The sequence below is a fragment of the Mytilus trossulus genome, chromosome 14 (assembly GCF_036588685.1).
Source record: "Mytilus trossulus isolate FHL-02 chromosome 14, PNRI_Mtr1.1.1.hap1, whole genome shotgun sequence".
NCBI classification, from domain to species: domain Eukaryota; kingdom Metazoa; phylum Mollusca; class Bivalvia; order Mytilida; family Mytilidae; genus Mytilus; species Mytilus trossulus.
Window position 1 is genome coordinate 41,886,525 of NC_086386.1, and position 26,342 is coordinate 41,912,866.

General features: G+C 33.4%; 1 protein-coding gene across 1 annotated transcript in view; it reads right to left on the minus strand.

Moving 5' to 3' along the window:
* LOC134697774 (fibropellin-1-like) overlaps positions 1 to 25,363 on the minus strand; it is a 59,921-nt gene extending 34,558 nt beyond the window's left edge. The window contains exons 1-3 of the mRNA XM_063560061.1: positions 25,291 to 25,363; positions 22,096 to 22,209; positions 21,412 to 21,516 (exon numbers count right to left, since the gene is read on the minus strand). Of these exons, the coding sequence (XP_063416131.1) occupies positions 21,412 to 21,516; positions 22,096 to 22,209; positions 25,291 to 25,363 (292 nt within the window). The remainder of the gene's footprint in view (positions 1 to 21,411; positions 21,517 to 22,095; positions 22,210 to 25,290) is intronic.
* Positions 25,364 to 26,342: the final 979 nt, after the last annotated feature.

Genomic DNA, 26,342 nt, shown 5'->3' on the forward strand with positions numbered 1-26,342 from the left:
GTCCCGCTAGACCACACGACCACCTGGGCTCTCAAAAAAGAGCTTTCGGTGGCCATATGTTACTTTTCCACGTCAGTTTTAATCTAGCGGCGTACTACAGTACATGATATATAAGGCATGAAGATGTTATTGTTACAGATCAGCTAAATTATCTATAGTAAAGGATCCTACAAATTAATGTAAGATACAGTCACAGAAAATAATTATATTCATAAGTACGTCTGAGTCAGTGACAACGTACCCTACAACAGATGTATCCATCGGATCGCCATCAATGATGGTGATACATGGCTGTGTACATAATGTATATACAACTCGTCTAAACATCAACCCAACAATGTTAGATCTGTAAATTTGCTTTCGCAAATTTTTGGTTCTTCCCTCGCCGGGATTCGAACCCATGCTACTGTGATATCGTGACACCGAATCGCCTGCACTGCAGCCGTCCCGCTAGACCACACGACCACCTGGGCTCTCAAAAAAGAGCTTTCGGTGGCCATATGTTACTTTTCCACGTCAGTTTTAATCTAGCGGCGTACTACAGTACATGATATATAAGGCATGAAGATGTTATTGTTACAGATCAGCTAAATTATCTATAGTAAAGGATCCTACAAATTAATGTAAGATACAGTCACAGAAAATAATTATATTCATAAGTACGTCTGAGTCAGTGACAACCCTACAACAGATGTATCCATCGGATCGCCATCAATGATGGTGATACATGGCTGTGTACATAATGTATATACAACTCGTCTAAACATCAACCCAACAATGTTAGATCTGTAAATTTGCTTTCGCAAATTTTTGGTTCTTCCCTCGTCGGGATTCGAACCCATGCTACTGTGATATCGTGACACCGAATCGCCTGCACTGCAGCCGTCCCGCTAGACCACACGACCACCTGGGCTCTCAAAAAAGAGCTTTCGGTGGCCATATGTTACTTTTCCACGTCAGTTTTAATCTAGCGGCGTACTACAGTACATGATATATAAGGCATGAAGATGTTATTGTTACAGATCAGCTAAATTATCTATAGTAAAGGATCCTACAAATTAATGTAAGATACAGTCACAGAAAATAATTATATTCATAAGTACGTCTGAGTCAGTGACAACCCTACAACAGATGTATCCATCGGATCGCCATCAATGATGGTGATACATGGCTGTGTACATAATGTATATACAACTCGTCTAAACATCAACCCAACAATGTTAGATCTGTAAATTTGCTTTCGCAAATTTTTGGTTCTTCCCTCGCCGGGATTCGAACCCATGCTACTGTGATATCGTGACACCGAATCGCCTGCACTGCAGCCGTCCCGCTAGACCACACGACCACCTGGGCTCTCAAAAAAGAGCTTTCGGTGGCCATATGTTACTTTTCCACGTCAGTTTTAATCTAGCGGCGTACTACAGTACATGATATATAAGGCATGAAGATGTTATTGTTACAGATCAGCTAAATTATCTATAGTAAAGGATCCTACAAATTAATGTAAGATACAGTCACAGAAAATAATTATATTCATAAGTACGTCTGAGTCAGTGACAACCCTACAACAGATGTATCCATCGGATCGCCATCAATGATGGTGATACATGGCTGTGTACATAATGTATATACAACTCGTCTAAACATCAACCCAACAATGTTAGATATGTAAATTTGCTTTCGCAAATTTTTGGTTCTTCCCTCGCCGGGATTCGAACCCATGCTACTGTGATATCGTGACACCGAATCGCCTGCACTGCAGCCGTCCCGCTAGACCACACGACCACCTGGGCTCTCAAAAAAGAGCTTTCGGTGGCCATATGTTACTTTTCCACGTCAGTTTTAATCTAGCGGCGAACTACAGTACATGATATATAAGGCATGAAGATGTTATTGTTACAGATCAGCTAAATTATCTATAGTAAAGGATCCTACAAATTAATGTAAGATACAGTCACAGAAAATAATTATATTCATAAGTACGTCTGAGTCAGTGACAACCCTACAACAGATGTATCCATCGGATCGCCATCAATGATGGTGATACATGGCTGTGTACATAATGTATATACAACTCGTCTAAACATCAACCCAACAATGTTAGATCTGTAAATTTGCTTTCGCAAATTTTTGGTTCTTCCCTCGCCGGGATTCGAACCCATGCTACTGTGATATCGTGACACCGAATCGCCTGCACTGCAGCCGTCCCGCTAGACCACACGACCACCTGGGCTCTCAAAAAAGAGCTTTCGGTGGCCATATGTTACTTTTCCACGTCAGTTTTAATCTAGCGGCGTACTACAGTACATGATATATAAGGCATGAAGATGTTATTGTTACAGATCAGCTAAATTATCTATAGTAAAGGATCCTACAAATTAATGTAAGATACAGTCACAGAAAATAATTATATTCATAAGTACGTCTGAGTCAGTGACAACCCTACAACAGATGTATCCATCGGATCGCCATCAATGATGGTGATACATGGCTGTGTACATAATGTATATACAACTCGTCTAAACATCAACCCAACAATGTTAGATCTGTAAATTTGCTTTCGCAATTTTTTGGTTCTTCCCTCGCCGGGATTCGAACCCATGCTACTGTGATATCGTGACACCGAATCGCCTGCACTGCAGCCGTCCCGCTAGACCACACGACCACCTGGGCTCTCAAAAAAGAGCTTTCGGTGGCCATATGTTACTTTTCCACGTCAGTTTTAATCTAGCGGCGTACTACAGTACATGATATATAAGGCATGAAGATGTTATTGTTACAGATCAGCTAAATTATCTATAGTAAAGGATCCTACAAATTAATGTAAGATACAGTCACAGAAAATAATTATATTCATAAGTACGTCTGAGTCAGTGACAACCCTACAACAGATGTATCCATCGGATCGCCATCAATGATGGTGATACATGGCTGTGTACATAATGTATATACAACTCGTCTAAACATCAACCCAACAATGTTAGATCTGTAAATTTGCTTTCGCAAATTTTTGGTTCTTCCCTCGCCGGGATTCGAACCCATGCTACTGTGATATCGTGACACCGAATCGCCTGCACTGCAGCCGTCCCGCTAGACCACACGACCACCTGGGCTCTCAAAAAAGAGCTTTCGGTGGCCATATGTTACTTTTCCACGTCAGTTTTAATCTAGCGGCGTACTACAGTACATGATATATAAGGCATGAAGATGTTATTGTTACAGATCAGCTAAATTATCTATAGTAAAGGATCCTACAAATTAATGTAAGATACAGTCACAGAAAATAATTATATTCATAAGTACGTCTGAGTCAGTGACAACCCTACAACAGATGTATCCATCGGATCGCCATCAATGATGGTGATACATGGCTGTGTACATAATGTATATACAACTCGTCTAAACATCAACCCAACAATGTTAGATCTGTAAATTTGCTTTCGCAAATTTTTGGTTCTTCCCTCGCCGGGATTCGAACCCATGCTACTGTGATATCGTGACACCGAATCGCCTGCACTGCAGCCGTCCCGCTAGACCACACGACCACCTGGGCTCTCAAAAAAGAGCTTTCGGTGGCCATATGTTACTTTTCCACGTCAGTTTTAATCTAGCGGCGTACTACAGTACATGATATATAAGGCATGAAGATGTTATTGTTACAGATCAGCTAAATTATCTATAGTAAAGGATCCTACAAATTAATGTAAGATACAGTCACAGAAAATAATTATATTCATAAGTACGTCTGAGTCAGTGACAACCCTACAACAGATGTATCCATCGGATCGCCATCAATGATTTATATATATATATATAAAGAAGATGTGGTATGATTGCCAATGAAACAACTGTCCACAGGAGACCAAAATGACACAGATGCATATTTGTTAATTTCTGTTTCATTTGGTCTCTTGTGAAGAGGTATTTCGTGGGCATCCCCATTTTTTTCCCATAGTTATGTAGTGTTCACTGAACTAGTTCACTTTTTTTGTTAGGGGCCAGCTGATGCCCACCTCCGGTTCTTGAATTTTCTTGCTGCTTTGAAGACCCAAATGAAAGTGGTTTTCGGCCGTTATCTGCTCTTTGGTCGGTTGTTGCTTCTTTGACATATGTCTCATTTCTATTCTTTATTGTATTGTTTGTACTACTTCTTGATACGCATGGTCTTGTAAATTCATGGACATATATGTATTCCACCATATAAATGCCAAAGTTTTGTTAGATGTTAGAATAAGTTTTTGATATGCCATGTACGTCCAAGTAGAAGTCCAAATAAAAGTCTTGCAATCTTAAGGCGTATACAGCGTGCCCTAAATGTGTTTCAAACTTATTTGTAGCGTTTTCCAGCGCGCTTGTAAAGTATGTTTTACATGCGTGTTGCAATCAGATATACGTTTAAAAAACGCTACTGCTAGATGAAATTGTTTATGCTGCAGAACAATTTCTTGGATTTAGAGCGTTCACCAAACGTATTCTTTCGCATTTCGACATACATAATATGCATATAATGTATACGGACTTACTCTCTGTACGTCTGGTGCACGTCGGTTGATACGCAAATGTGTGACGCCGGCGTTATAACGTCTACCAACCATGCGTCGGACGTATTGAAATTTAAGCCTGGTACCTTTGATAGATGATTGTAAAAAAAACAAACGTTCAAAGTGTAAATTGATTCAGGAATATTAGAAATACCAACCAAAATGAGATTATTCTGTCTATTTAAGTCGCTTTTCCTTACATCATTGTTGAAAAACGTGGTATGGAAAGAACACACCGTTTTGTTTGGTCTATAGTTGTGGTGTTGTCTCTGTAACAAATTCCCCATTTCCATTTTCAATTTATTATTTTGTTCATACAATATGAACACACAAGATCGTTACATTATGTATCAAATGAAATACATAGCGTCGCCCGGTGAAAATGGTACTAGTTTTATGTTGCTGTAAAGAATATAACGTCGATGATTGCAAAGAATAAAATCATCACGTCTGTCACACAATCTAGATTGTAGTTGACCATATTTGTATATGTCGTGTACACATTGCAATTTTGTACAGGTTGTAAATATTGCTTAAAAACGGTTTTAACCTGTACAAAATTTAAAAAAAGTAAAACAGAATAGACGTTTACGATTGAAATTTATCAAATAATAAAAAAACAATAATCAAATGCAAAAGAAGGTGCATTATTTAAAGCATGCATAAAATACTTTATTTTCATACATTTTAGAAACAAGTTTTGCTACAAGACAGATAAATGTGACACTTTTGAGTTGCTTAAACCTTTCACTCTTCTAAATTTACACCTACTATACCTACAACTGTATTTTTTTACACTAACAATGCACTAAGCATTGCCCCCCCCCCCTGATATCTTATTGACAATCTCTCTAACACGTCTTTACTCAAGTATCCCTTTATTTGTCCAACTAAGTCTTGAGTTACAATTTTGTAGCCGCAATATGTTCATTCACATTCATCATTAAGCCTGTTATGTTTTCCGCATATGCAGGGCCCATATCAATGGACTGAATGTGAATGATAACGTTATCGCCTTAGGAGAGAACAGTTTATCTAGTTTTTGAGATTTTTGTCAAGGCATGAGATTGTACCTGCTAGCCAGAAAGGGTAACCTTTCGTGCACGCTTGAAGTCAGTATTTGAAATTTCAGATAAATCACCACCAGAACGCACCCGGTTTCGAGGAATTATACCAGTAGATGTCATGCTGATACTTCCTCACTAACCATGTTAGCATCACTTTATTACTATTGTTTCTGTTTTTAACTCATTTGTTCGTCCATTGGTATCAGCTGAATCATTACCATTCAAATAATCATCAGTATTAATGTTTGTATCAGTAATAATGACTGTCTCTGAAATTGTTTTCAGTTTCGATTTCAGTGTCTGTATTCTATTCTGTCTCGGTAAAAAAAGAGTTTTCACTGTCAGTGTTATTAGATACAGAACTTGCATCAAATATTGCTTCTAAGTTTTCTTCTGTTTGTATACAAGGGAGGAATACCAAATAATCTTAATTAACTACATGTGAATTTAAAAGTCTTTAAGGTATTATGTAATCATAAAAACTATTTATCTGGTCAATGACTAGCTGTATCAAAAAGGTATAACACTAACATGAATGAACTATAACAAAAATGATTAAAATATCATTGACTTAAGTGGCATGTGTTGTAATAATAAAAACATATCTTTATTTTCAAATTTTGTACAAGTTAAAACCATTTTAAAGTAATATTTTGTACATGTTATAACATGTATGAGGTACTTTTGTACATGTTATAACTTTTTTTGCACTTTACAAATTATAACATGTACAACATTTTTGTACATGTTATAACCTGTACAAAATCACAACTTGTACAAGACATATAAATAACAACAAACATAGCTTTTTGCCTGTATACTGTTGTTTTTTATTAGTTTAATTGTAAGTTTTCTGATTTATACTTAAATTTTGTTTAAATGGTAACAGGATATCCTCGATATATCAGAAAGTGATATAACAAAAACCTGTTAGGTTTTGTAAAGGTTTTGTATTTTTTGCCTCATATCTGTTTAACAGTTCAGCGAGAAGGAGTGAACAATAATCTTGCAGTTGAAATATGAATATACTAAGCACAATATCATTGGATATATACATGAAATAGGTTGTCTGTTTGTAAAAAAATCCAGTATCTTCATCATAGATTTAGGAAGTTCTGGGATGAGTGCCAATCAGACAACTCTCTATCCAAGTCACAATTTATAAACGTAAAGCATTATAGGTCAAGGTATGGTCTTCAAAACGGAGCGTTGACTCACACCTTAGAGCAAGGCCCAAAAACGTAACTTGTGTAAGCCATTCAAACGGAAAATAACAAACGGTATAATCTATATAAAACTAGAGGCTCTCAAGAGCCTGTCTCGCTCATCTGAATCTACTTGGGTTTTTGAAATCATATGAAAAAAGAATAAAATTTGGAGGCCATCTTGAATGATGCATCGGCTACAAAATAACAACTATTGGTCAGGCATTCATAAGGTACATTCATGTCATGTTTGGTTTAATTCCATTTAGTGGTTCTCTAAAAGACGTCATTTGTATGCATTTCCCATAGGGTCCTATGTTAAACTAAGTCACCCCACTGGCGACACTCTTGGATGTTGGATCGGCAACAATGTAACAACAGTTGGTCAGCATCTCAAAAGGAACATTATTGCTTGATTTGATTTCATTCCGTTCTGTGGTGCTCTAAAAGAAGATATTTTGTATTATTTCATATGGCCTTATGTTAAACTGAGTCTCCCTTGGTGGCCATCTTGGATAATGGATCGACTCCAAAGTAACAACACTTGGTCCTCATAAGGAACATTCATGCTATGTTTGGTTTTATTCCATTCAGTGGTTCTTTGAAAGAAGTCATGTGTATGCATTTCCCATAGGGTACTATGTTCAACTAAGTCCCATGCTTGCGGTCATCTTGGATGATGGATTCGCCAAAACGTAACAACACTTGGTCAGCATCTCATAAGGAACCTTCATGCAATGTTTGATTTTATTCCATTCAGTGGTCCCCTAGAAGTTAAAAATGTTAAAGTTAACGACGACGACGGGGGACAACGACGACGACGGGGGACGACGACGACGGACGACAGACGACGGACGCTAAGTGATGAGAAAAGTTCACTTGGACCTTCAGGCCATGTGAGATAAAAACGAAAAACGAGAATCACTTATGAACACCATCAACAAACCGACAACTTCTGAACATCAGATATCTGACTTAGGACAGGCGCAAACAAATGCAGCGGATTTAAATGATTATTTAACCAATGCGACCTATTCCCTATAATGTATTATTCCGATTCATTATGATTAATATTGAAAACAACTGAAACCAGTTTGCAAGAGTTTGATCTGTTTTCAAACTTTTCATCCCTTTTTCTTCCTTAAACGATATCGATCAAGATACAATAATCAAATCTTATTTGTATTGAATGTAAAGTCTAGACATGTTTCTTTTGATAAATTATTTAAGGGCGAAATTATGACTGTGCTTTATCATTTCACTTGAAGTGAAGTAATAGTCATTTTTTAAAATTAAAATTGAGGTATTGAACATAACCAACGTTTTACAAGGCTATATTAGGGTCAGACAAACATGTCTAGTATGTACTAATGTTCAGTTTTAAAATGAAAACGGAATTATACACTTTTATCCTTAACTGTATATGATGCTTACGTTAATAATGAATAAAACCGTCTTGATTTCTAATTCGGGATAAAAGACATGCAATTCCCCTTTATACGACTTATTGATATTGCCGGAATCGAAAAACATAATCGAACAATATGAGCATTTTTTTTTAGGAAATATATACTTATAACATGTGTAAATATAGAGATACATATATTCATTCATTATGTGTGCAAAAAGTTCTCCAAAAAAATACTGTAATAGTAGTTGACTGGAACTTTTTTTTACTAGCACACATTTTGGCTAACACATGCACTAATCGAAGATGTTATTTTTTATATATTGCCTAAGTTTGCCATAATACATGTGGGTATTCGTTGTACAGCCTTTACGACTTGTTCTATAGTTTTCAATCATTGATTTACATTCACTACAAACTGCTCAGAGTCTGAATTGACCAGTTTTTGTCCTCGGCCAGTAAAATCGAGCACACATTTTACTCGACTAGTCTCGACATTGTCTCGACTGGACTTTACTGTACTTAAATGTACTCGACTAGGTCTCGACTTTACTTAATTAGTCTGAAATGGTCTTGACCACGGCTCGACCTGTCTCGGCTCAGTCTGAACCAGTCTAGACCTGTCTCGACCAGTCTTAACTCAGTCTGAATCAGTCTCGACCTGTCTCGACTAGTCTCAACTCAGTCGGAAACAGTCTCGACCTGTCTCGAGTAGTCTTGACCTTCAAATTTAGTTTTGACTAGTATAAAGAAGCCAATCTAATTAAATTTAATTTTGATCTTACAAAATTCAAGCTTATTACGTAGTTTGATTACTGGCTGTGAAATTAAAAAAAAAATTACAATAGGTAATATTAAAAATTATTATATAAATTCAGATAAGCATCTTTAATTTTTTTTATATCTTTTTCAAATCAACTTGGATTGTCATCAAACTATGCAGCTAACTTAGATATATATCAAGCTTATTGAATCCCATTTCATTCACGTTTTGTTGTATTGCTGTAAAAATTTAGGAATTAAAGTAATGTTGGTAAAAAATGCTAGGATTTGCAATTTCGGACAAAATAGAGATAGAACACTTTAAATTTTGTTATAACTTTTTCAAATCAAATTGGAATTTCATCAAACTAGGCAGCTATCTCAGATATATATCAAGCTTACTGAATCCATCTCATTTACTTTTTTGCTGTATTGCTGTAAAATTTAAGAATTAAAGTCATCTCGGTAAAAAAAAAGCTAGGAACTGCAATTCAGACAAAATAGAGCTAGTACACTTTAATTTTTTTAATAACTTTTTCAAATCAACTTGGATTGTCATAAAACTATGCAGCTATCTTAGATATATATCAAGCTTACTGAATCCCATTTCATTTTTTTTTTGTTGTATTGCTGTAAAATTTAAGAATTAAAGTCATCGCGGTAAAAAGAAGCTAGGATTTGCAATTCGGACAAAATAGAGCTAGTACACTTTAATGTTCTTATAACTTTTCCAAATCAACTTGGACTTTCATCAAACTATGTAGCTATATTAGATATATATCAAGCTTACTACATCCCATTTCATTTACTTTTTTGTTGTATTGCTGTAAAATTTAAGAATTAAAGTAGAAGTTGGTAAAAAATGCTAGGATTTGCAATTCGGACAAAATAGAGCTAGTACAATTTGATTTTTTTAATAACTTTTTCAAATCAACTTGGATTTTCATCAAACTAGGCAGCTATCTTAGATATACATCAAGCTTACTGACTCCAATTTCATTTACTTTTTTGTTGTATTGCTGTAAAACTTAAGAATTAAAGTCATCTAGGTAAAAAAAGCTAGGATTTTCGGTTTTGACAAATGAGAGATAGTACACTTTTATTTCTTCATAACTTTTTGAAATCAACTTAGATTTTCATCAAACTCTACAACTATCTTTGCAATATTCTTGCTAAATATCTTACTAAACCATAAGTTGTTATTTAGTTTGATGTATTTCTGTCAAATCTAAGAATTTAATTAATCTACATGTAGGTCCAAAAGCTTTGATATTATCAGATTATTACATGGCATTTTTCATATCGCACGTTTTATCAGCCCTAGGTACTATATCAGCCCAAGAGCCGCATGGCTCGAGGGCTGATATTGACTGAGGGCTGATATTGACCGAGGGCTGATAATACATGCGATATGAAAAATGACATATTATGATCTTTTTATCATATGCTTCAACAGTAGAGAAAAACAAACAGATCCATATATTGATCCTTTTACGTGGTTCACGAAAAGAAGTTCAAAGAGTAAAAAGTTAACGGACTTCGGAATCAAAATTTGATACATTCAATATGAAATCTTTCTATCATATGCCTCAACAGAGAGAAAAAAATCATTTTAATATGGACGAATCGACAACAAAATAATTTAACAATCTACATAAAAAAATGAACATTGTTTAGAAAAGTTCACTTTTTTAAAAATAACTTTCTAAATTAATTTTCCGGGAAATTTTTAAAAAAAATGCAGTTATTCAATAATTTGTTTGTTTATTTTATTTTTTTATAATTTTAAATAGTATACTTTCCAGTATTCAAATAATTGTTTTGTACTCTGCTTTATAATATTTTTCACTGAAAACGTAACATTGAGGTGTATTTTCCGGAATTTACCGAGTGTCACCGGAATGCCATGTGATAACGTTACGGAAAGGCATGTGATAACAATCGAACCATGTGATAAACTTTTTATATCAGCCCGCTAAGCATCAATTTCGAAAAATGTGGAATATACGTTAATTTATTTCTATTATCATACGAAAAAAATTATATGTTATTTAGTTTAAGTATATGATAATAGAAATATATCTGTCCTTAAATATAAATGATTAATTATCATGAGCTTTCATACCAATCCTTGATAACCTTTTAAAAAAAGAAATGTGTTCCAAAAATACAGTAAATTTTTTGTCAAATTTAATGACATGGCACTATACATGGTTTAATAACATCAGTACACCTGAGTTTTACAGGTAAAAAGAAAGCCCTACATTTCTGAAACTCGTGTATTACTTATCTAGAGAATTAAAAAAGCCTTGCAATTTAGATTTAACAAGATGTTGCAACTTTGAATAAATGTTATTTAGAATTTAAAACTATCTTGTAGATGTGATCTTTTAATAAGGTAACTTGCCCCAAGCAGAAGGTATTGCTTTATAAATCACCACAAATCAGAAGAACTATTTTAATATTTTTTTTAATTTTTCTTTGCTTTTTGATATATTTATATGATATATATATCAAAAGGAATAAAACATTAAAGCAATTATATAACTAATTTACATATCCTTTTTCCAAAATTACGAGGAAAGATATATTTCTAATATCGTAGCTTTTTGACCTACATGTAGATTAATTAAATTCTTAAATTTGACAGAAATACACCAAACTAAATAATAACCTATGGTTCAGTAAGATTGATACATCACCAAGGTAGCTATATAGTTTGAATAAAATCCAAGTTGATTTGAAAAAGATATTAAAAAGTCTAAAGTACTATCTCTATTTTGTCAAAACTGCAAATCATAGCTTTTTTTACCCCGATTAAATTAATTCTCAAATTTGACAGCAATACACCAAACTAAATACCAATCTGGGATTCAGTAAGATTAATACATTGCCAAGGTAGCTATGTAGTTAGAATAAATCCAAGATGATTTGACAAAAATAATTAAAAAAAATAAAGTGTACTATCTCTATTTTGTTTGAACTGCAAATTCTAGCTTTTTTGACCTGGATTAATTAAATTCTTAAATTTGGCGGCAATTCAACAAAAAACAAAATAACCTGGGATTCAGTAAGCTTGATGTATATCTAAGATAGCTGAATAGTTTGATGAAAATCCAAGTTGATTTGAAAAAGTTATCAAAACAAATTAAAGTGTACTAGCTCTATTTTGTCCGAATTGCAAATCCTAGCAATTTTTACCAACATCTACTTTACTTCTTAAATTTTACAGCAATACAACAAAAAGGTAAATGAAATTGGATTTAGTAGGCTTGATATACATCTAATATAGCTGCATAGTTTGATGAAAGTCCAAGTTGATTTGAAAAAGTTATAGAAACATTCAAGTGTACTAGCTCTATTTTGTCTGAATTGCAAATCCTAGCTTTTTTTTTTACCGAGATGACTTTAATTCTTTAATATTACAGCAATACAACAAAAAAGTAAATGAAATGGAATCAGTAAAAAACTTAATATATATCTAAGATAGCTGCCTAGTTTGATGAAATTCCAAGTTGATTTGAAAAAGTTATAAAAAAATAAAGTGTACTATCTCTATTTTGTTTGAAATTGCAAATCCTAGCATTTTTTACCAACATTACTTTAATTCTTAAATGTTACAGCAATACAACAAAAAAGTGAATGAAATGGGATCCAGTAAGCTTGAAATATATCTCAGATAGCTGCATAGTTTGATGACAATCCAAGTTGATTTGAAAAAGATATAAAAAAATTAAAGATGCCTATCTGAATTTATATAATAATTTTTATTTTTACCTATTGTAAAAAAAAAAAAAATATTTCACAGCCAGTAATCAAACTACATAATAAGCTTGAATTTTGTAAGATCAATATTTAATTTAGTTAGATGGGCTTCTTTATACAAGTTAAAACTAAATTTGAAGGTCAAGACTAGTCGAGACAGGTCGAGACTGGTTTAGACTGAGTCGAGACTAGTCGGGACTGGTTCAGACAGAGTCGAGACTGGTCGAGACAGGTCGAGACTGGTTCAGACTGAGTCGAGACAGGTCTAGCCTTGGTCAAGACCATTTCAGACTAATTAAGTAAAGTCGAGATCTAGTCGAGTACACTTAAGAGCCAGTCTGCCATAAAACCATGCAAAATCTCAAATTTCGTCCAAATTGGTAGTAATAACTTTGCAACATTATATATATTTCCAAAATCTTTGGGTATTTAGGAGTTAAGATAAAAAAAAAATGTTTGGTTAATTCACACGATTTTCCATTTAACAGCCTTATTTGCATATTTGTGAATTATAAAAAAAGTAAGGCCAAAAAATCACCAAAATTCAGGTACTTTTTAAAGGTCTGAATAATTGATATATCTCTTAAATATAGCATTATCTTGTTATATTTTGCAAAGAACATTATAAAATAAAAAGAAAAAATGCATTTTGACATACTTTTTACCTTTTGGCAGGTTGCCAGAGAGATTCGTGTAACAGATGTATAAGTTAACTTGCATGTAGTACATGTACTCAGTAGGTGTTTTCTCTCAAGATCATATTTATTTTTTTAAACTTTTAGGATTTTTTCAAAGGTGCATATCAGTTCTAAGACGAGTAAAAAAGTTTAACCTGGCAAATAACGGGAAGTTAGTAAAAAATGCCCCAAAATATCTATAAAATGCACTAATGTAATAGATTTTGGACCTTAACATTTTAACTAAAACTGATCAAAGTAGACTTATATTTCGGACAATAACTTTAGTTTAAGTGTATAGATCTTTATGATTTTTTTCAGAAGGTTCAATACCACAAAAGGAAGCTTTGGAACGATTTTAGGGATGATGGTCCATACCGTTTAGGAATTAAGGGCCCAAAAGAGGCCCAAAACAAGCATTTTATAGTTTAATGAAAATAACTTGTGTATATGTATTTCAATTGCTCTGATATTGTATCATAATGTTTAAAACCACAAGTAGAAGGTTTGGATTCCTTTAAATGGGTCATGGAATCAAAGTTAGGAATAAAGGTCCAAAAAGGGGCCCAAAACAAGCATTTTTCTTATTTCAAGACGATAACTTGTGTGTAATTGTTTGGATCTCTTTCAAACTGTACCACAATGCTCCATATAACTAAGGAAAGGGGGGGCTGAGATTTCGTTTTGGATTAATTGCCCAAAACATGTAGGAATAAGGGCCAAAAAAGGGCCGAAAAGAAGCTCATTTCTAGTTTCCAAACAATAACTTGGGTTTCAGTACATGTAAATAGATCTCTCTGTACTACAAGGTTCTATTCTAAAAAGGAAAGGATGGGATTGTTCTAAGGGTTATTGCTGAAAGGGGTGGTTCAATAAGTTTGGGGTGGGGGGAATTTGTTTAAAAAAATAAGGGATTTGTTTTGTTTTTTTTAATTTTTCAAATTTCAAATTTTTCAAATTTTCATGAAGAAATCTTCAATTGCACAGTATTGTGCAATAAATTTGTTGATCTTTGGCCACATTAATTTTGTAACAAAAACTTTTTTTGCCAAAAATTCAATCACAATCCAAATTCAGACAGCATCAAGCTTGAACATTGTGACCATATTTAATTTGCCCCAACTGTTCAGAGTCCAACCACTGCGGTTGTATGAAGCTGCGCCCTGTGGAGCACCTGGTTTTCACATACTTTCAATTGATGACAGTCTTTTAAAAAGATTGTTATATGAAACAGAGTTGTGAACATACTTGTACTTCAAAAAATCTTCCTCTTTGAAACTTTTGATTGGAATGCAACCAATTATAGGGCCAATCACTCATTGAGTGTCTTGATAAGAAAGTTGTGTCTATAAGAGCGTAACTATGTAAAAAAAAATACATTTTTTTTATCTACGAAAAATAAATATGTTTGCATATATAATATGCCATATAAAAGTTTTGGATTTATATCTCAGATTAAATAAAGATAAAAGACATTTGAGGTAACCCTACTTCTTCAAAAATCGAAAGCTTTTCCAAAATTATCTTGAATGTTCCCTCTGCAAAGAGCATCTCTTTCGTGTTTGTTGATACTTTGAGATTTTGATTTTTAGTCCCCTAACGACTAACATCTAAGTGGACTTAGGTTTGCACTGTCTGTCTGTCTATCTGTCAGACCGGCAAATCAGACTTTTTTGTGCTTGTAGATTTTGATTTGATTTATCATGACAAGTTTAATACAGGTCAAATTCATTATTCACGCTTTAAGCTTTTCTTTTTGTTCAGTTGAAGCCCTTTCTCTAGAATTAATTGTTTGATGAAATACTTATTCATTAGAAGACTTCTGTTCAAACGGAAATAAATCATTTTTTAGTTCGGGCCAGGTGAGCTTTTCTCATCACTTGGCGTCCGTCATCCGTCGTCGTCCGTCGTTAACATTTTAAATTTTGAACTTCTTCTAGAGAACCACCAAATGGAATGAAACCAAAAGAGGCATGAATGTTCCTTATGAGGTGCTGACCAAGTGTTGTTACTTTGTAGCCGATCCATCATTCAAAATGGCTGCCAGGGGGGACTAAGTTTAACATAGGACCCTATGGGAAATGCATACAAATGACTTCTTTTAGAGAACCACTGAATGGAATGAAACCAAAAATGGCATGAATGTACCTTATGAGGTGCTGACCAAGTGTTGTTACTTTGTAGCCGATCCATCATTCAAGATGGCCACCAGGGGGGGGGGGACTTAGTTTAACATACGACCCTATGGAAAATGCATACACATGACTTCTTTTAGAGAACTACTGAATGAAATGAAACCAAACATGGCATTTATGTTCCTTATGAGGTGCTGACCAAGTGTTGTTACTTTGTAGCCAATCCATCATTCAAAATGGCCGCCATCAGGGGACTTAGTTTAACATAGGACCCTATGGGAAATGCATACAAATGACTTCTTTTAGAGAACCACTGAATGGAATGAATTTAAACATGGCATGAATGTTCCTTATGAGGTGCTAACCAAGTGTTGTTACTTTGTAGCCGATCCATCATTCAAGATGGCCGCCAGCGGGGGACTTAGTTTAACATAGGACCCTATGGGAAAGGCATACAAATGACTTCTTTTAGAGAACCACTGAATGGAATTAACCCAAACACGGCGTGAATGTTCCTTATGAGGTGCTGACCAAGTGTTGTTACTTTGTAGCCAATCCATCATTCAAGATGGCCGCCAGCGGGTGACTTTGTTTAACATAGGACCCTATGGGAAATGCATACAAATGACTTATTTTAGAGAACCACTGAACGGAATGAAACCAAACATGGCATGAATGTTCCTTATGAGGTGCTGACCAAGTGTTGTTACTTTGTAGTCGATCCATCATTCAAAATGGCTGCCAGGGGGAGACTAAGTTTAACATAGGACCCTATGGGAAATGCATACAAATGCCTTCTTTTAGAGAACCACTGAATGGAATGAAACCAAAAATGGCATGAATGTTCCTTATGAGGTGCTGACCAAGTGTTGTTACTTTGTAGCCGATCCATCATTCAAGATGGCCACCAGCGGGAAGGGGGGGACTTAGTTTAGCATACGACCCTATGGGAAATGCATACAAATGACTTCTTTTAGAGAACTACTGAATGAAATGAAACCAAACATGGCATGAATGTTCCTTATGAGGTGCTAACCAAGTGTTGTTACTTTGTAGCCGATCCATCATTCAAGATGGCCGCCAGCGGGGACTTAGTTTAACATAGGACCCTATGGGAAAGGCATACAAATGACTTCTTTTAGAGAACCACTGAATGGAATTTACCCAAACACGGCGTGAATGTTCCTTATGAGGTGCTGACCAAGTGTTGTTACTTTGTAGCCAATCCATCATTCAAGATGGCCGCCAGCGGGTGACTTTGTTTAACATAGGACCCTATGGGAAATGCATACAAATGACTTCTTTTAGAGAACCACTGAATGGAATGAAACCAAACATGGCATGAATGTTCCTTATGAGGTGCTGACCAAGTGTTGTTACTTTGTAGCCGATCCATCATTCAAGATGGCCACCAGCGGGGGGCGACTTAGTTTAACATACGACCCTATGGGAAATGCATACAAATGACTTCTTTTAGAGAACCACTGAATGGAATGAAACCAAACATAGCATAAATGTTCCTTTCTTAATGAGGTGCTGGCCAAGTGTTGTTACTTTATAGCCAAATTTAAGTATCTTTTTTATATGATTTCAAAAACCAAGGTAGAATCAGGTGAGCGATACAGGCTCTTGAGAGCCTGTAGTTTAAAGACAAAATGACATTTTGAATGTTTTTTTCTTTTCTTTGGTATTTGGTGATTCAATTCTGTTCCAGTTTGATATTAGTGTGCAGAGTTTTGGTCTTTGGACATAGGAAATTCACTTAGATAGTCAGAATTCAACAAGTTTTTACGTTTTGCTGGAAGATTTTGTCTCGATATTTTTATGTAGTTTACATTATGACAAATTATAGATCAAATTTTTGTTCCATTACAATGAATTTGTAACGGGTTGGGGACTAGGTATTGACATGTATTACTCGCAGAATGCTTGTTTTTATCAAAAAATCTTCAACTCTGAAAAAAATGTTTAATATTTAGTTAAAATAGATATTGATGACTTTTATTTGAAACTTTTTTTTAGATCTATCATACTTTTACTCTTTTTTGCTAATGCCTTCATCATGTTCATTCATGACTAAAAACTTGTATTTAGACCATTTTGCACGTTTTTCTTTACGGTAGACCACAATAATATTACATGTATATGAACAGTAAAATCTTACCATTTTAATGACAATATAAAAAAGATGATGTGGTATGATTGCCAATGAAACAACTATCTTCAATTAAGAGACCAAAATGACAAAGACATTAACAACTATAGGTTACTGTACGGCCTTCATCAATGAGGAAAGCCCATACCACATAGTCAGCTATAAAAGGCCCCGATAAGACAATGTAAAACAATTCAAATGAGAAAACTAACGGCCTTAAGTATATAAAAAATGAACGAAAAACAAATATGTTACACATAAACAAACGACTTCCACTGAATTACAGGCTCCTGACTTGGGACAGGCACATACATAAATTATGTGGCGGGGTTAAACATGTAAGCGGGATCCAAACCCTCCCCCTAACCAGGGAAAGTGGTATAACAGTAAATCATAAGAACGAACTATAAAAATCAGTTGAAAATGGCTTAACTCATCCGATGGACAAAAATACAAGTGGACGTGGTATGGTAATTGTATGTCTGCTCAACAGTTTAATCATTTATCTGTGTATATTTGTTTTTATACAACCGCAAAAAATGAAAAAAAAATGGTCCTATATTGGTATGACGTTGTCATTGTCGTTGTCATCCAAAGACATTTGGTTTTTGCACTATAACTTTAGTATAAGTAAATAGAAATCTATGAAATTTAAATACGAGGTTTATGACATAAAAGAAAGGTTTGGATAGATTTTTGGAGTTTTGGTCCCAACAGTTTAGGAATAAGGGGCCAAAAAGGGTCCAAAATTAAACTGTTTGCTTTCATAAAAAAATGAATTATTGAGTTTCTTTGATATGCCAAATCTAACAGTGAATTTAGATTCTTAATTTTTGGTCCTGTTTTCAAATTGGTTTACATCAAGGTCCAAAGGGTCCAAAATTAAACTTAGTTTTATTTTAACAAAAATTTGATTCTTGGGGTTCTTTGATATGCTGAATCTAAAAATGTACTAAGATTTTTTTATTATGGGCCCAGTTTTCAAGTTGGTCCAAATCGGGGTCCAAAATTTAATTTTGTTTGATTTCAACAAATTGAATATATGGGGTTCTTCAATATGCTGAATCTAACCATGTGTTTCGTTTTTTAATATTTGGGACCGGTTATCAAATTGGTCCAAATTGAGGTCTTAAGGGTCTAAAATTGAAAATTATTTGATTTCTGACATCAAAAAATTGAATTCATGGGGTTCTATGATATACTGAATATAACCATGCATTTAGATTTTGGATATTGGACCATAATAGGTAAATGTTAAAAAAAAAAAATTTTGAAGTTTAAGTTCTTAGACCACACTCATTGTGTTGTGTCAACTATTTAATCCCAATCCAAATTCAGAGCTCTATCAAGCTTAAATGTTCTGTCCATACTTGCCCCAAATGTTCAGGGTTCAATCTCTGCGGTCGTATAAAGCTGCGCCCTGCGGAGTATCTGGTTATTACATGTGGTTATGAAATACATTTTATTGCCATTTGAAATATTTGTGTTTGTCTCAGCTGGTATTAATATGCCAACTATATTTTACATGTCTTATTCCCAAGCCTCAAACTGCTAGAGATTACATTCTAGGAGGAAACGTAACTTTACTGGTATGTCCACTGTTCTCCCAAAATTGACATAGGGATAACTAACTGGGTCATGTCAGCGTCACAAAATTTCAGTTGCAGTTTTATCAGGAACTTCTAGGAGTAGTCTCTTTATATTTGGCATAAAGCAGTATCATAATATAGAAAATATAGCCCTTTTCTAGGTATAAGAGGCACAATTCTATGAAATTCACAAAACTATTAAAGCTTCCACTTTTCTGGAAATAGATTACATGAATGTACAAGGCTTTCACATTTATGAATCATTATCAAATACAACATGTTTTAAAAATTTAATCCTTTCCTCCATGGCATTTTTTTTTTAAATAGTTGATTCGCATAGGATTTTTTCAATAAAAACAAATCATCAGGTTTAAAGTATTTATGGATTGCTAAATACAAATATTTCATCAAATAAAATGTATACAGATATTCTTATGAATATATCCTTTTCATATTGAATACAAATTTTATTAATGCTGTTGCAGACATTACATAGTCATAGTATTTCAACTGAGGTACTACACAGGCGTCAAATGGTGTCATTATGGAGTAAAGGGGATGGCGTCAAAAGGCGTTATTATGGAGGAAAGGGTTAAGACTTAACTCAATTGTGGCCACTCAGAATTGAGACAAAAGGCGTCTAAAAACTAGACTATTATAAAATGCTAAATTTGTGAAGAACTCATAGTGATATTACCTGATGAGTGTGCATAGTATTGTAAATAAAACAGCCCATTTTTAAGTTACTAATGTTATTTTCTTTAGAATAGGTTAATATTTTAAACATAATGTAAAAATGCTCAGTTTAGGGGCAAAAAATGCAAAAAAGCGGTCTCCCCGGGTTTACTCCTTTAGTATATTTTCTAATTTAAACTTAGTTGAACTTGGTTTATTCAATTAATATAACCAGTTAACATTAGTTCAGTCATTATTTTTCTTATATTTTGACTATCACATACTTTTGAAAAGTCTCTATTGAAACAGATAACAAAAATCAAAAAAATGGCAAAATGGCCATCACGCCTATCTTTAATTGTTATTTTATCGTAATAAGGTATCATTTGCCGAGCACCATTTTCTAGCATTTTGTAGATGAATATATAAGCTTCATGAAATATTACATTTTATTGAAAATAAAACATGATCTTACAAGATTCAATCCTTTAAAAATGTACAAATTTTGCTGAATCTGCACTTTTTCAAAACCATGCAATTTCAACCTGTCAGTAGGGGTATTGAGAAATCTCACAACTTTTTGAATTATCATAATTTCCTTTCATTTCAAGTTGTTTGTTAAGATATATGTTATCATTAAGCTAAAAAAAAATTCTATAAAACAAAAAAAACCCAGGTCAAAATACCCTAAAATAGGCTTAAAATGGCCCTTTTTCAGTACATAAATGGACAATTTTCGAATGTTCGGCATACACAAATAATGGCTGAATATTTTTTCAAAATATTTTGCACAAATAGTTATTACATATAAGGTATCTAAAATACAAAATATCAGCCTGATTGGAATATATTGGATTTGGACCATTTTGCATGGTTTTATCACAGACTGGCTCTTAAGTACAGTTAAGTCCAGTCGAGACAATGTCGAGACTAGTCGAGTAAAATGTGTGCTCGATTTTACTGGTCGAGCTCAAAAACTGGTCAATTCAGACTCTGAACAGTTTGTAGTGATTTGGGCTACAATATCACCTTGACATTTGCCATTTCATATGTTTTACTACGCATGTTTACAGTGCAAAAATACGTGCACTCAGATATGCCTTCTAGTGTTTTCAACCGTTTTTTTAGGTAACCAAAAACTGGTCATATATTCTATTTACGGTAAACATAAATGCAATTGAAAATTACAACAAGACTTCGGCAGAACATGAAAGGATTCCTTACCTTCTAGTGTTGTAAATTAAATCAAGTAACAATAAATATACCATATATCTATCATTTTTTTTATTCCTTTATTAGCTAATAGATACATTTAAAAGTGTTTGACATAATAGTTTACTTTTCCAAAAGCTCTTGTTGAAATTACGAATCATCTGACATGTATGACCAGTAACATTATAGTCGAATCCGAAGAAATCGTGATTTAACGTACAAATTCTGGCACAGTTTAATCGTGATAGAACTAGAGATGACTTAATAGAAACATGGATACTTTGGTGCTCCTCAAGTGTATACTTTACATCAAATAAATCATTTCCTGCAAATATGAATACTGAATTAATAGTGAAAATAGATAAGTAGGTGAAGATAACACTGATCTTTTAACATGAGACTTATTTTTTCATTTAATTTTTTTCTGAAAACTATACAAATGATTTTATAATATTAACGGCGCAAATGTAACAGTCAAAATCTGAGAATTTTGACGATAACTATCTTTGAAGAGAAGGTAGAAATAAAAGAAAATCCAAATCAGCATTCAATTTTTGAGAAAAACATACTTAAAAGATGTTTTACAAGAGATATGGATGTTGTCAGAGTTGTGTTACCAGATTAGTCTGTTTTTTGATAAATTTCCTTTTGTTTTTGTTAGATTATTTGTTGGCTTTTTTATTAATTGTTTTCTTTATTTGCTATTTTTTGTTTTATAGATGTGTCAGTGATTTTGACGACAATTATTTGTTATTGTCCCCTGTATATATCATTTATTGTAATGGAAAACAATAGGATTAACTTTTATTCTAGATTACTATGTTAAATATATACAGTTACAATTAAAAGAATTTATCTATTGTAAATATCATCACTACAACATCCGGAAAAAAATATGACTTACTCTCTGCACAGTGAGTTCCTTGATATGCCGGATAGCAATTACAAGTGTAGCCGTTTATCAAATCTATACATGTACCACCATGCTGGCATGGATTAGAACCGCATTCATCAAAATCTAAAAGTTACATTTACAAATTGTACAGAACAAGAGATAGTTATCACTGATATATAATTGATGCACAACTTTAATTATTACGTCTTTTCTACCTCATGAATGGATTACATTAGCTGTATTTGGCACAACTTTAAGGAATTTTGGTCTTCAATGCTCTTCAACTTCGTACTTTATTTTGGCCTTTTTTACATTTTTTTATTCGAGCGTCACTGATGAGTCTTATGTAGGCGAAACGTGCGTCTGGCGTACTAAATTATAATCCTGGTACCCTTGCTAACTATTAGGTACATTGTGAACATAATGTACAAAAGCACACAAAAACGACAAGTTATGAATTTAATTTTTGTTCTAGCATTTGAGTCAAATAAATATCATAAAATAAATGATAACTGTCACATTCTTAATGTGAAACGTGAAATTCGTATTAAAAAAGATTTAAACTGTATTAATATATTTAAACTGTTTCAAGAAAAATCCATAGAGACATTCGAATTTGATTTCGAAAAATGAATTTGATGATAAATATTATTTTACATATTATATTATAACTATTACTTAAGCAACATATTGGGGGTCAATAAACAATACTTTTTTTTTTTTATCTAATTTCAAAAATAGGATCACAACAATGTTTTATTTCAGAAATTTCGGTATTATTTAGTAGAACAATAGGCATTGCTTCAAAACGCACATATCAGGTATACACTGTAAGAATGTATCTCAGACAATATACTTACTTTCTTCACAGTTACCTCCCGTGTATCATGTGACACATGTACACATGTATCCATTGATTCCATATGTACATGTACCACCATGTTGACAGGGACTTGAGGCGCATTCATTTATATCTTAAAACAAAATTATGAATATAAATAAAACAAGTATAAAAATAGGAAATCGACCTATGATATATCCATCCAATTGTATACAAGAATTATAGCAAATATTGTTCAAACCTAACAACTTAAACAAAAAGTGCCGCTGCTAGAAACACGGTTGAAAAAAATACTAGTTTGAGTTGTAAAAAAACATACAATTAAAAGGCATGTTAACATACACATTTGAACACATTTGATTTGCACTTGTTTTGCTTTCTAATTATGTTGATCTTAGTGTCACTGATGTGTCTTATGTAGACAAAAAGCGCGTCTGGCGTATTTAAAAAATTATAAGGCTGGTACATATGATAACTGTATGCTATACTGATCCAATACACACAAACTATTGAAATTGTTTTTGATGCAATGATATATATTTGGTAATTTTGTTTGCGCGCACTTATAAATTAAAAAAAAAAGCATACGGAAATAAGAAAAATGAAGCTTATTGATAATTCCTGTATTTAAAATCTTTTACATAAAACATATTGAATATAATATCAAAACAACACGATAGATATATTCGAAAAAAAAAAATAGGTCAGACTTATTTTTTTTTTTTTGAATAAATAAGATCGTCTCTTTGCAGAACCCAATTTTTGATGCAATTCCCAAAACAGGATATTGTAAAAAATTTCAAAACAATGCTTCCGTTTTCGGTAATATTTAACATAAATTGAAAATGGAAACGGAAAATGTGTTAAAAATCATCAATCCAATTAAAGAACAGATAACAGCCGTTTGCAACCTGTTTTTTTTTCAACACAGCAAAAATATAATAAACACCCGGAGTCGGGTATTATATAAGCTCTAAACAAAAAACGGTGTCAACTGTCGGGTTTGGCGAAAACAGACGTCACACTATACCCAAAACATTACAATAACCCGGAATAAAAAAAACAAGTTGAGAAAGTCGCAAACAGCTTGAATTAATATTTTTGCGAGATCGCAACCATTCTTTTAGACATCAAGCTAATGCATAATAAACAAACAAACAGCTATAGCACAGTAAAAATCAGTTACGACCAAAAATTCTATGTTAAAATATGTAACAGAACACATTACCTAAATGTCAAAGACAACATCAATCGAAAAAGGACTGCTATCAAATACTGACATTAACATCTGAACCATAAACACCTGAGATTTGTTGTATATGAAAAGATAATGGTTAGATGAATTTTCTCATTATGATCATGAAATAAAAGTGCTGCATAGGAACTTCTTGAGAGACTTTTTAGTCATTTGATATATTTTGATATGGAATATAATATGAAATACACCTTGTTCCCAGTGGACAACTAACAAAACAAATGATCCTGAATATAGAAATTGTTTCCATGTGTCCTCTTCTCATATTCAAAGGAACATGATACCGTAACCAATAGTGCCTATACATTGCCTATACATTTACAATTATTATAAGAAGGGATAAAGTTACGATACTGTTGTCAGGTCATAAGATTGTATATTTTGGCGTTAATATTGATTCATTTATAGGGTCTTTGCATCGGAACTAAACACATTAATCAAATAACCAGTTGTTGGCATGACACGGGTTATGTTCTTCTCATATATGTTATGATGGAATAATGCTTAACCCCTAACCATGCTAACCGGAAGGATTGTGTCTGATGTTCATATGATGAAATCATAGTCTTTCAGTCAGTTTGATTTAAGTATGGAGCTGGCATGTCAGTTAACTGCTAGTAGTCTGTTGTTATTTATGTATATATCATTGTCATTTTGTTTATTTTCTTTGGTTACATATGCATCTTCTGACATCAGACTTCTCTTGAACTGAATTTTTATGTGCGTATTGTTATGCGTTTACTTTTCTACATTGGCTAGAGGTATAGAAGGAGGGTTGAGATCTCACAAACATGTTTAATCCCGCCGCATTTTTGCGCCTGTTCTAACTCAGTAGCATCTGGCCTTTGTGAGTTTTGTATTGTTTTAATTTTAGTTTCTTGTGTACAATTTGGAAGTTAGTATGGCGTTCATTATCACTGAACTAGTATACATTTGTTATGGGGCTAGCTGAAGGACGCCTCTAGGTGTGAGAATTTCTCGTTTCATTGAAGACCTGTTGGTGACCTTCTGCTGTTGTTATTTTCTATGGTCGGGCTTTTGTTTCTTTGACACATTCCCCATTTTCACTCATAACACTTTCGACATGTTTTCTAATCATAATACTTACTTTCTTCACAGTTAACACCGGCATATCCAGGGTCACAAGTACAAGTGTATCCATTGATTTCATCTGTACACATTCCGCCATGTTGACATGGATTTGAAACACATTCATCAATATCTAAAATTGAAAAGGCGTTCGATCAATTTTAGTTAAACCCTGGAAGATTCTATTCAAATATCCATTATTAATTGGATACTTAACAGGGTTAAAAACGTCACATAACAAGTGTTATTGGACCATAATTCTTAAAAATGACAGAAATTGTTTTCAACATTTACATGTAACATATCAAAATTCAAAATAAAAGCTTATTTATTATTATTAGAGCTAGTTCTTTTCTACAGACACGAACACATAGATACTGAACTATTTACCTATTTTAGCTGTAAAACAAACAGTTTCAAAACATTTATAATTAAGAATATGTATCATTATGCAATTTTATAGAGGCTTTTTTCCCTGCTCTCCAAATTAATACAAAATTTAAAAATAAATATATTGTAAACTTGGATCACAAAATACGTAAAAAAACGTACTTAACCTGATAATTAATTTAGTCAAGATGGCGTGTATTTCGACTGAAACTTAAAGATTATAACTCTGAAGTGTTATGCGAAGCAATGATGCAGCAGAATTTACTGTTAAGTAAAATGTTAAAACATATCATTTTAACGAATAATATTAATTATTATTTTTATTGATTATTTTTTTTTATATGCCCACAGGCACTTGTCTCATATTTCTCCCTATACATGTTATATACCTTAATATAACACAAGGTACTAAACTCGCATTTTTGTTTAATGGCACCCGGTCGCAAAAATCCGTTATGTGCCGATCTCGTTGTTGTCAACCCCACTAAGGCTTGTTATCCCGTAAATCCAAATTGATTTTTCTACATAATTGTGTATGGCACGCCTACTTTTGTTGTTGAAATCAACAGTTTTGGTCGTACCAAAATTTTGTCGACCGTAATTATTTCGTCTGACTACGCAAAATTGGAAACACAGCAGTGTAGAATTGATTAATTATAAAAAATATTAAAAACAAATGTT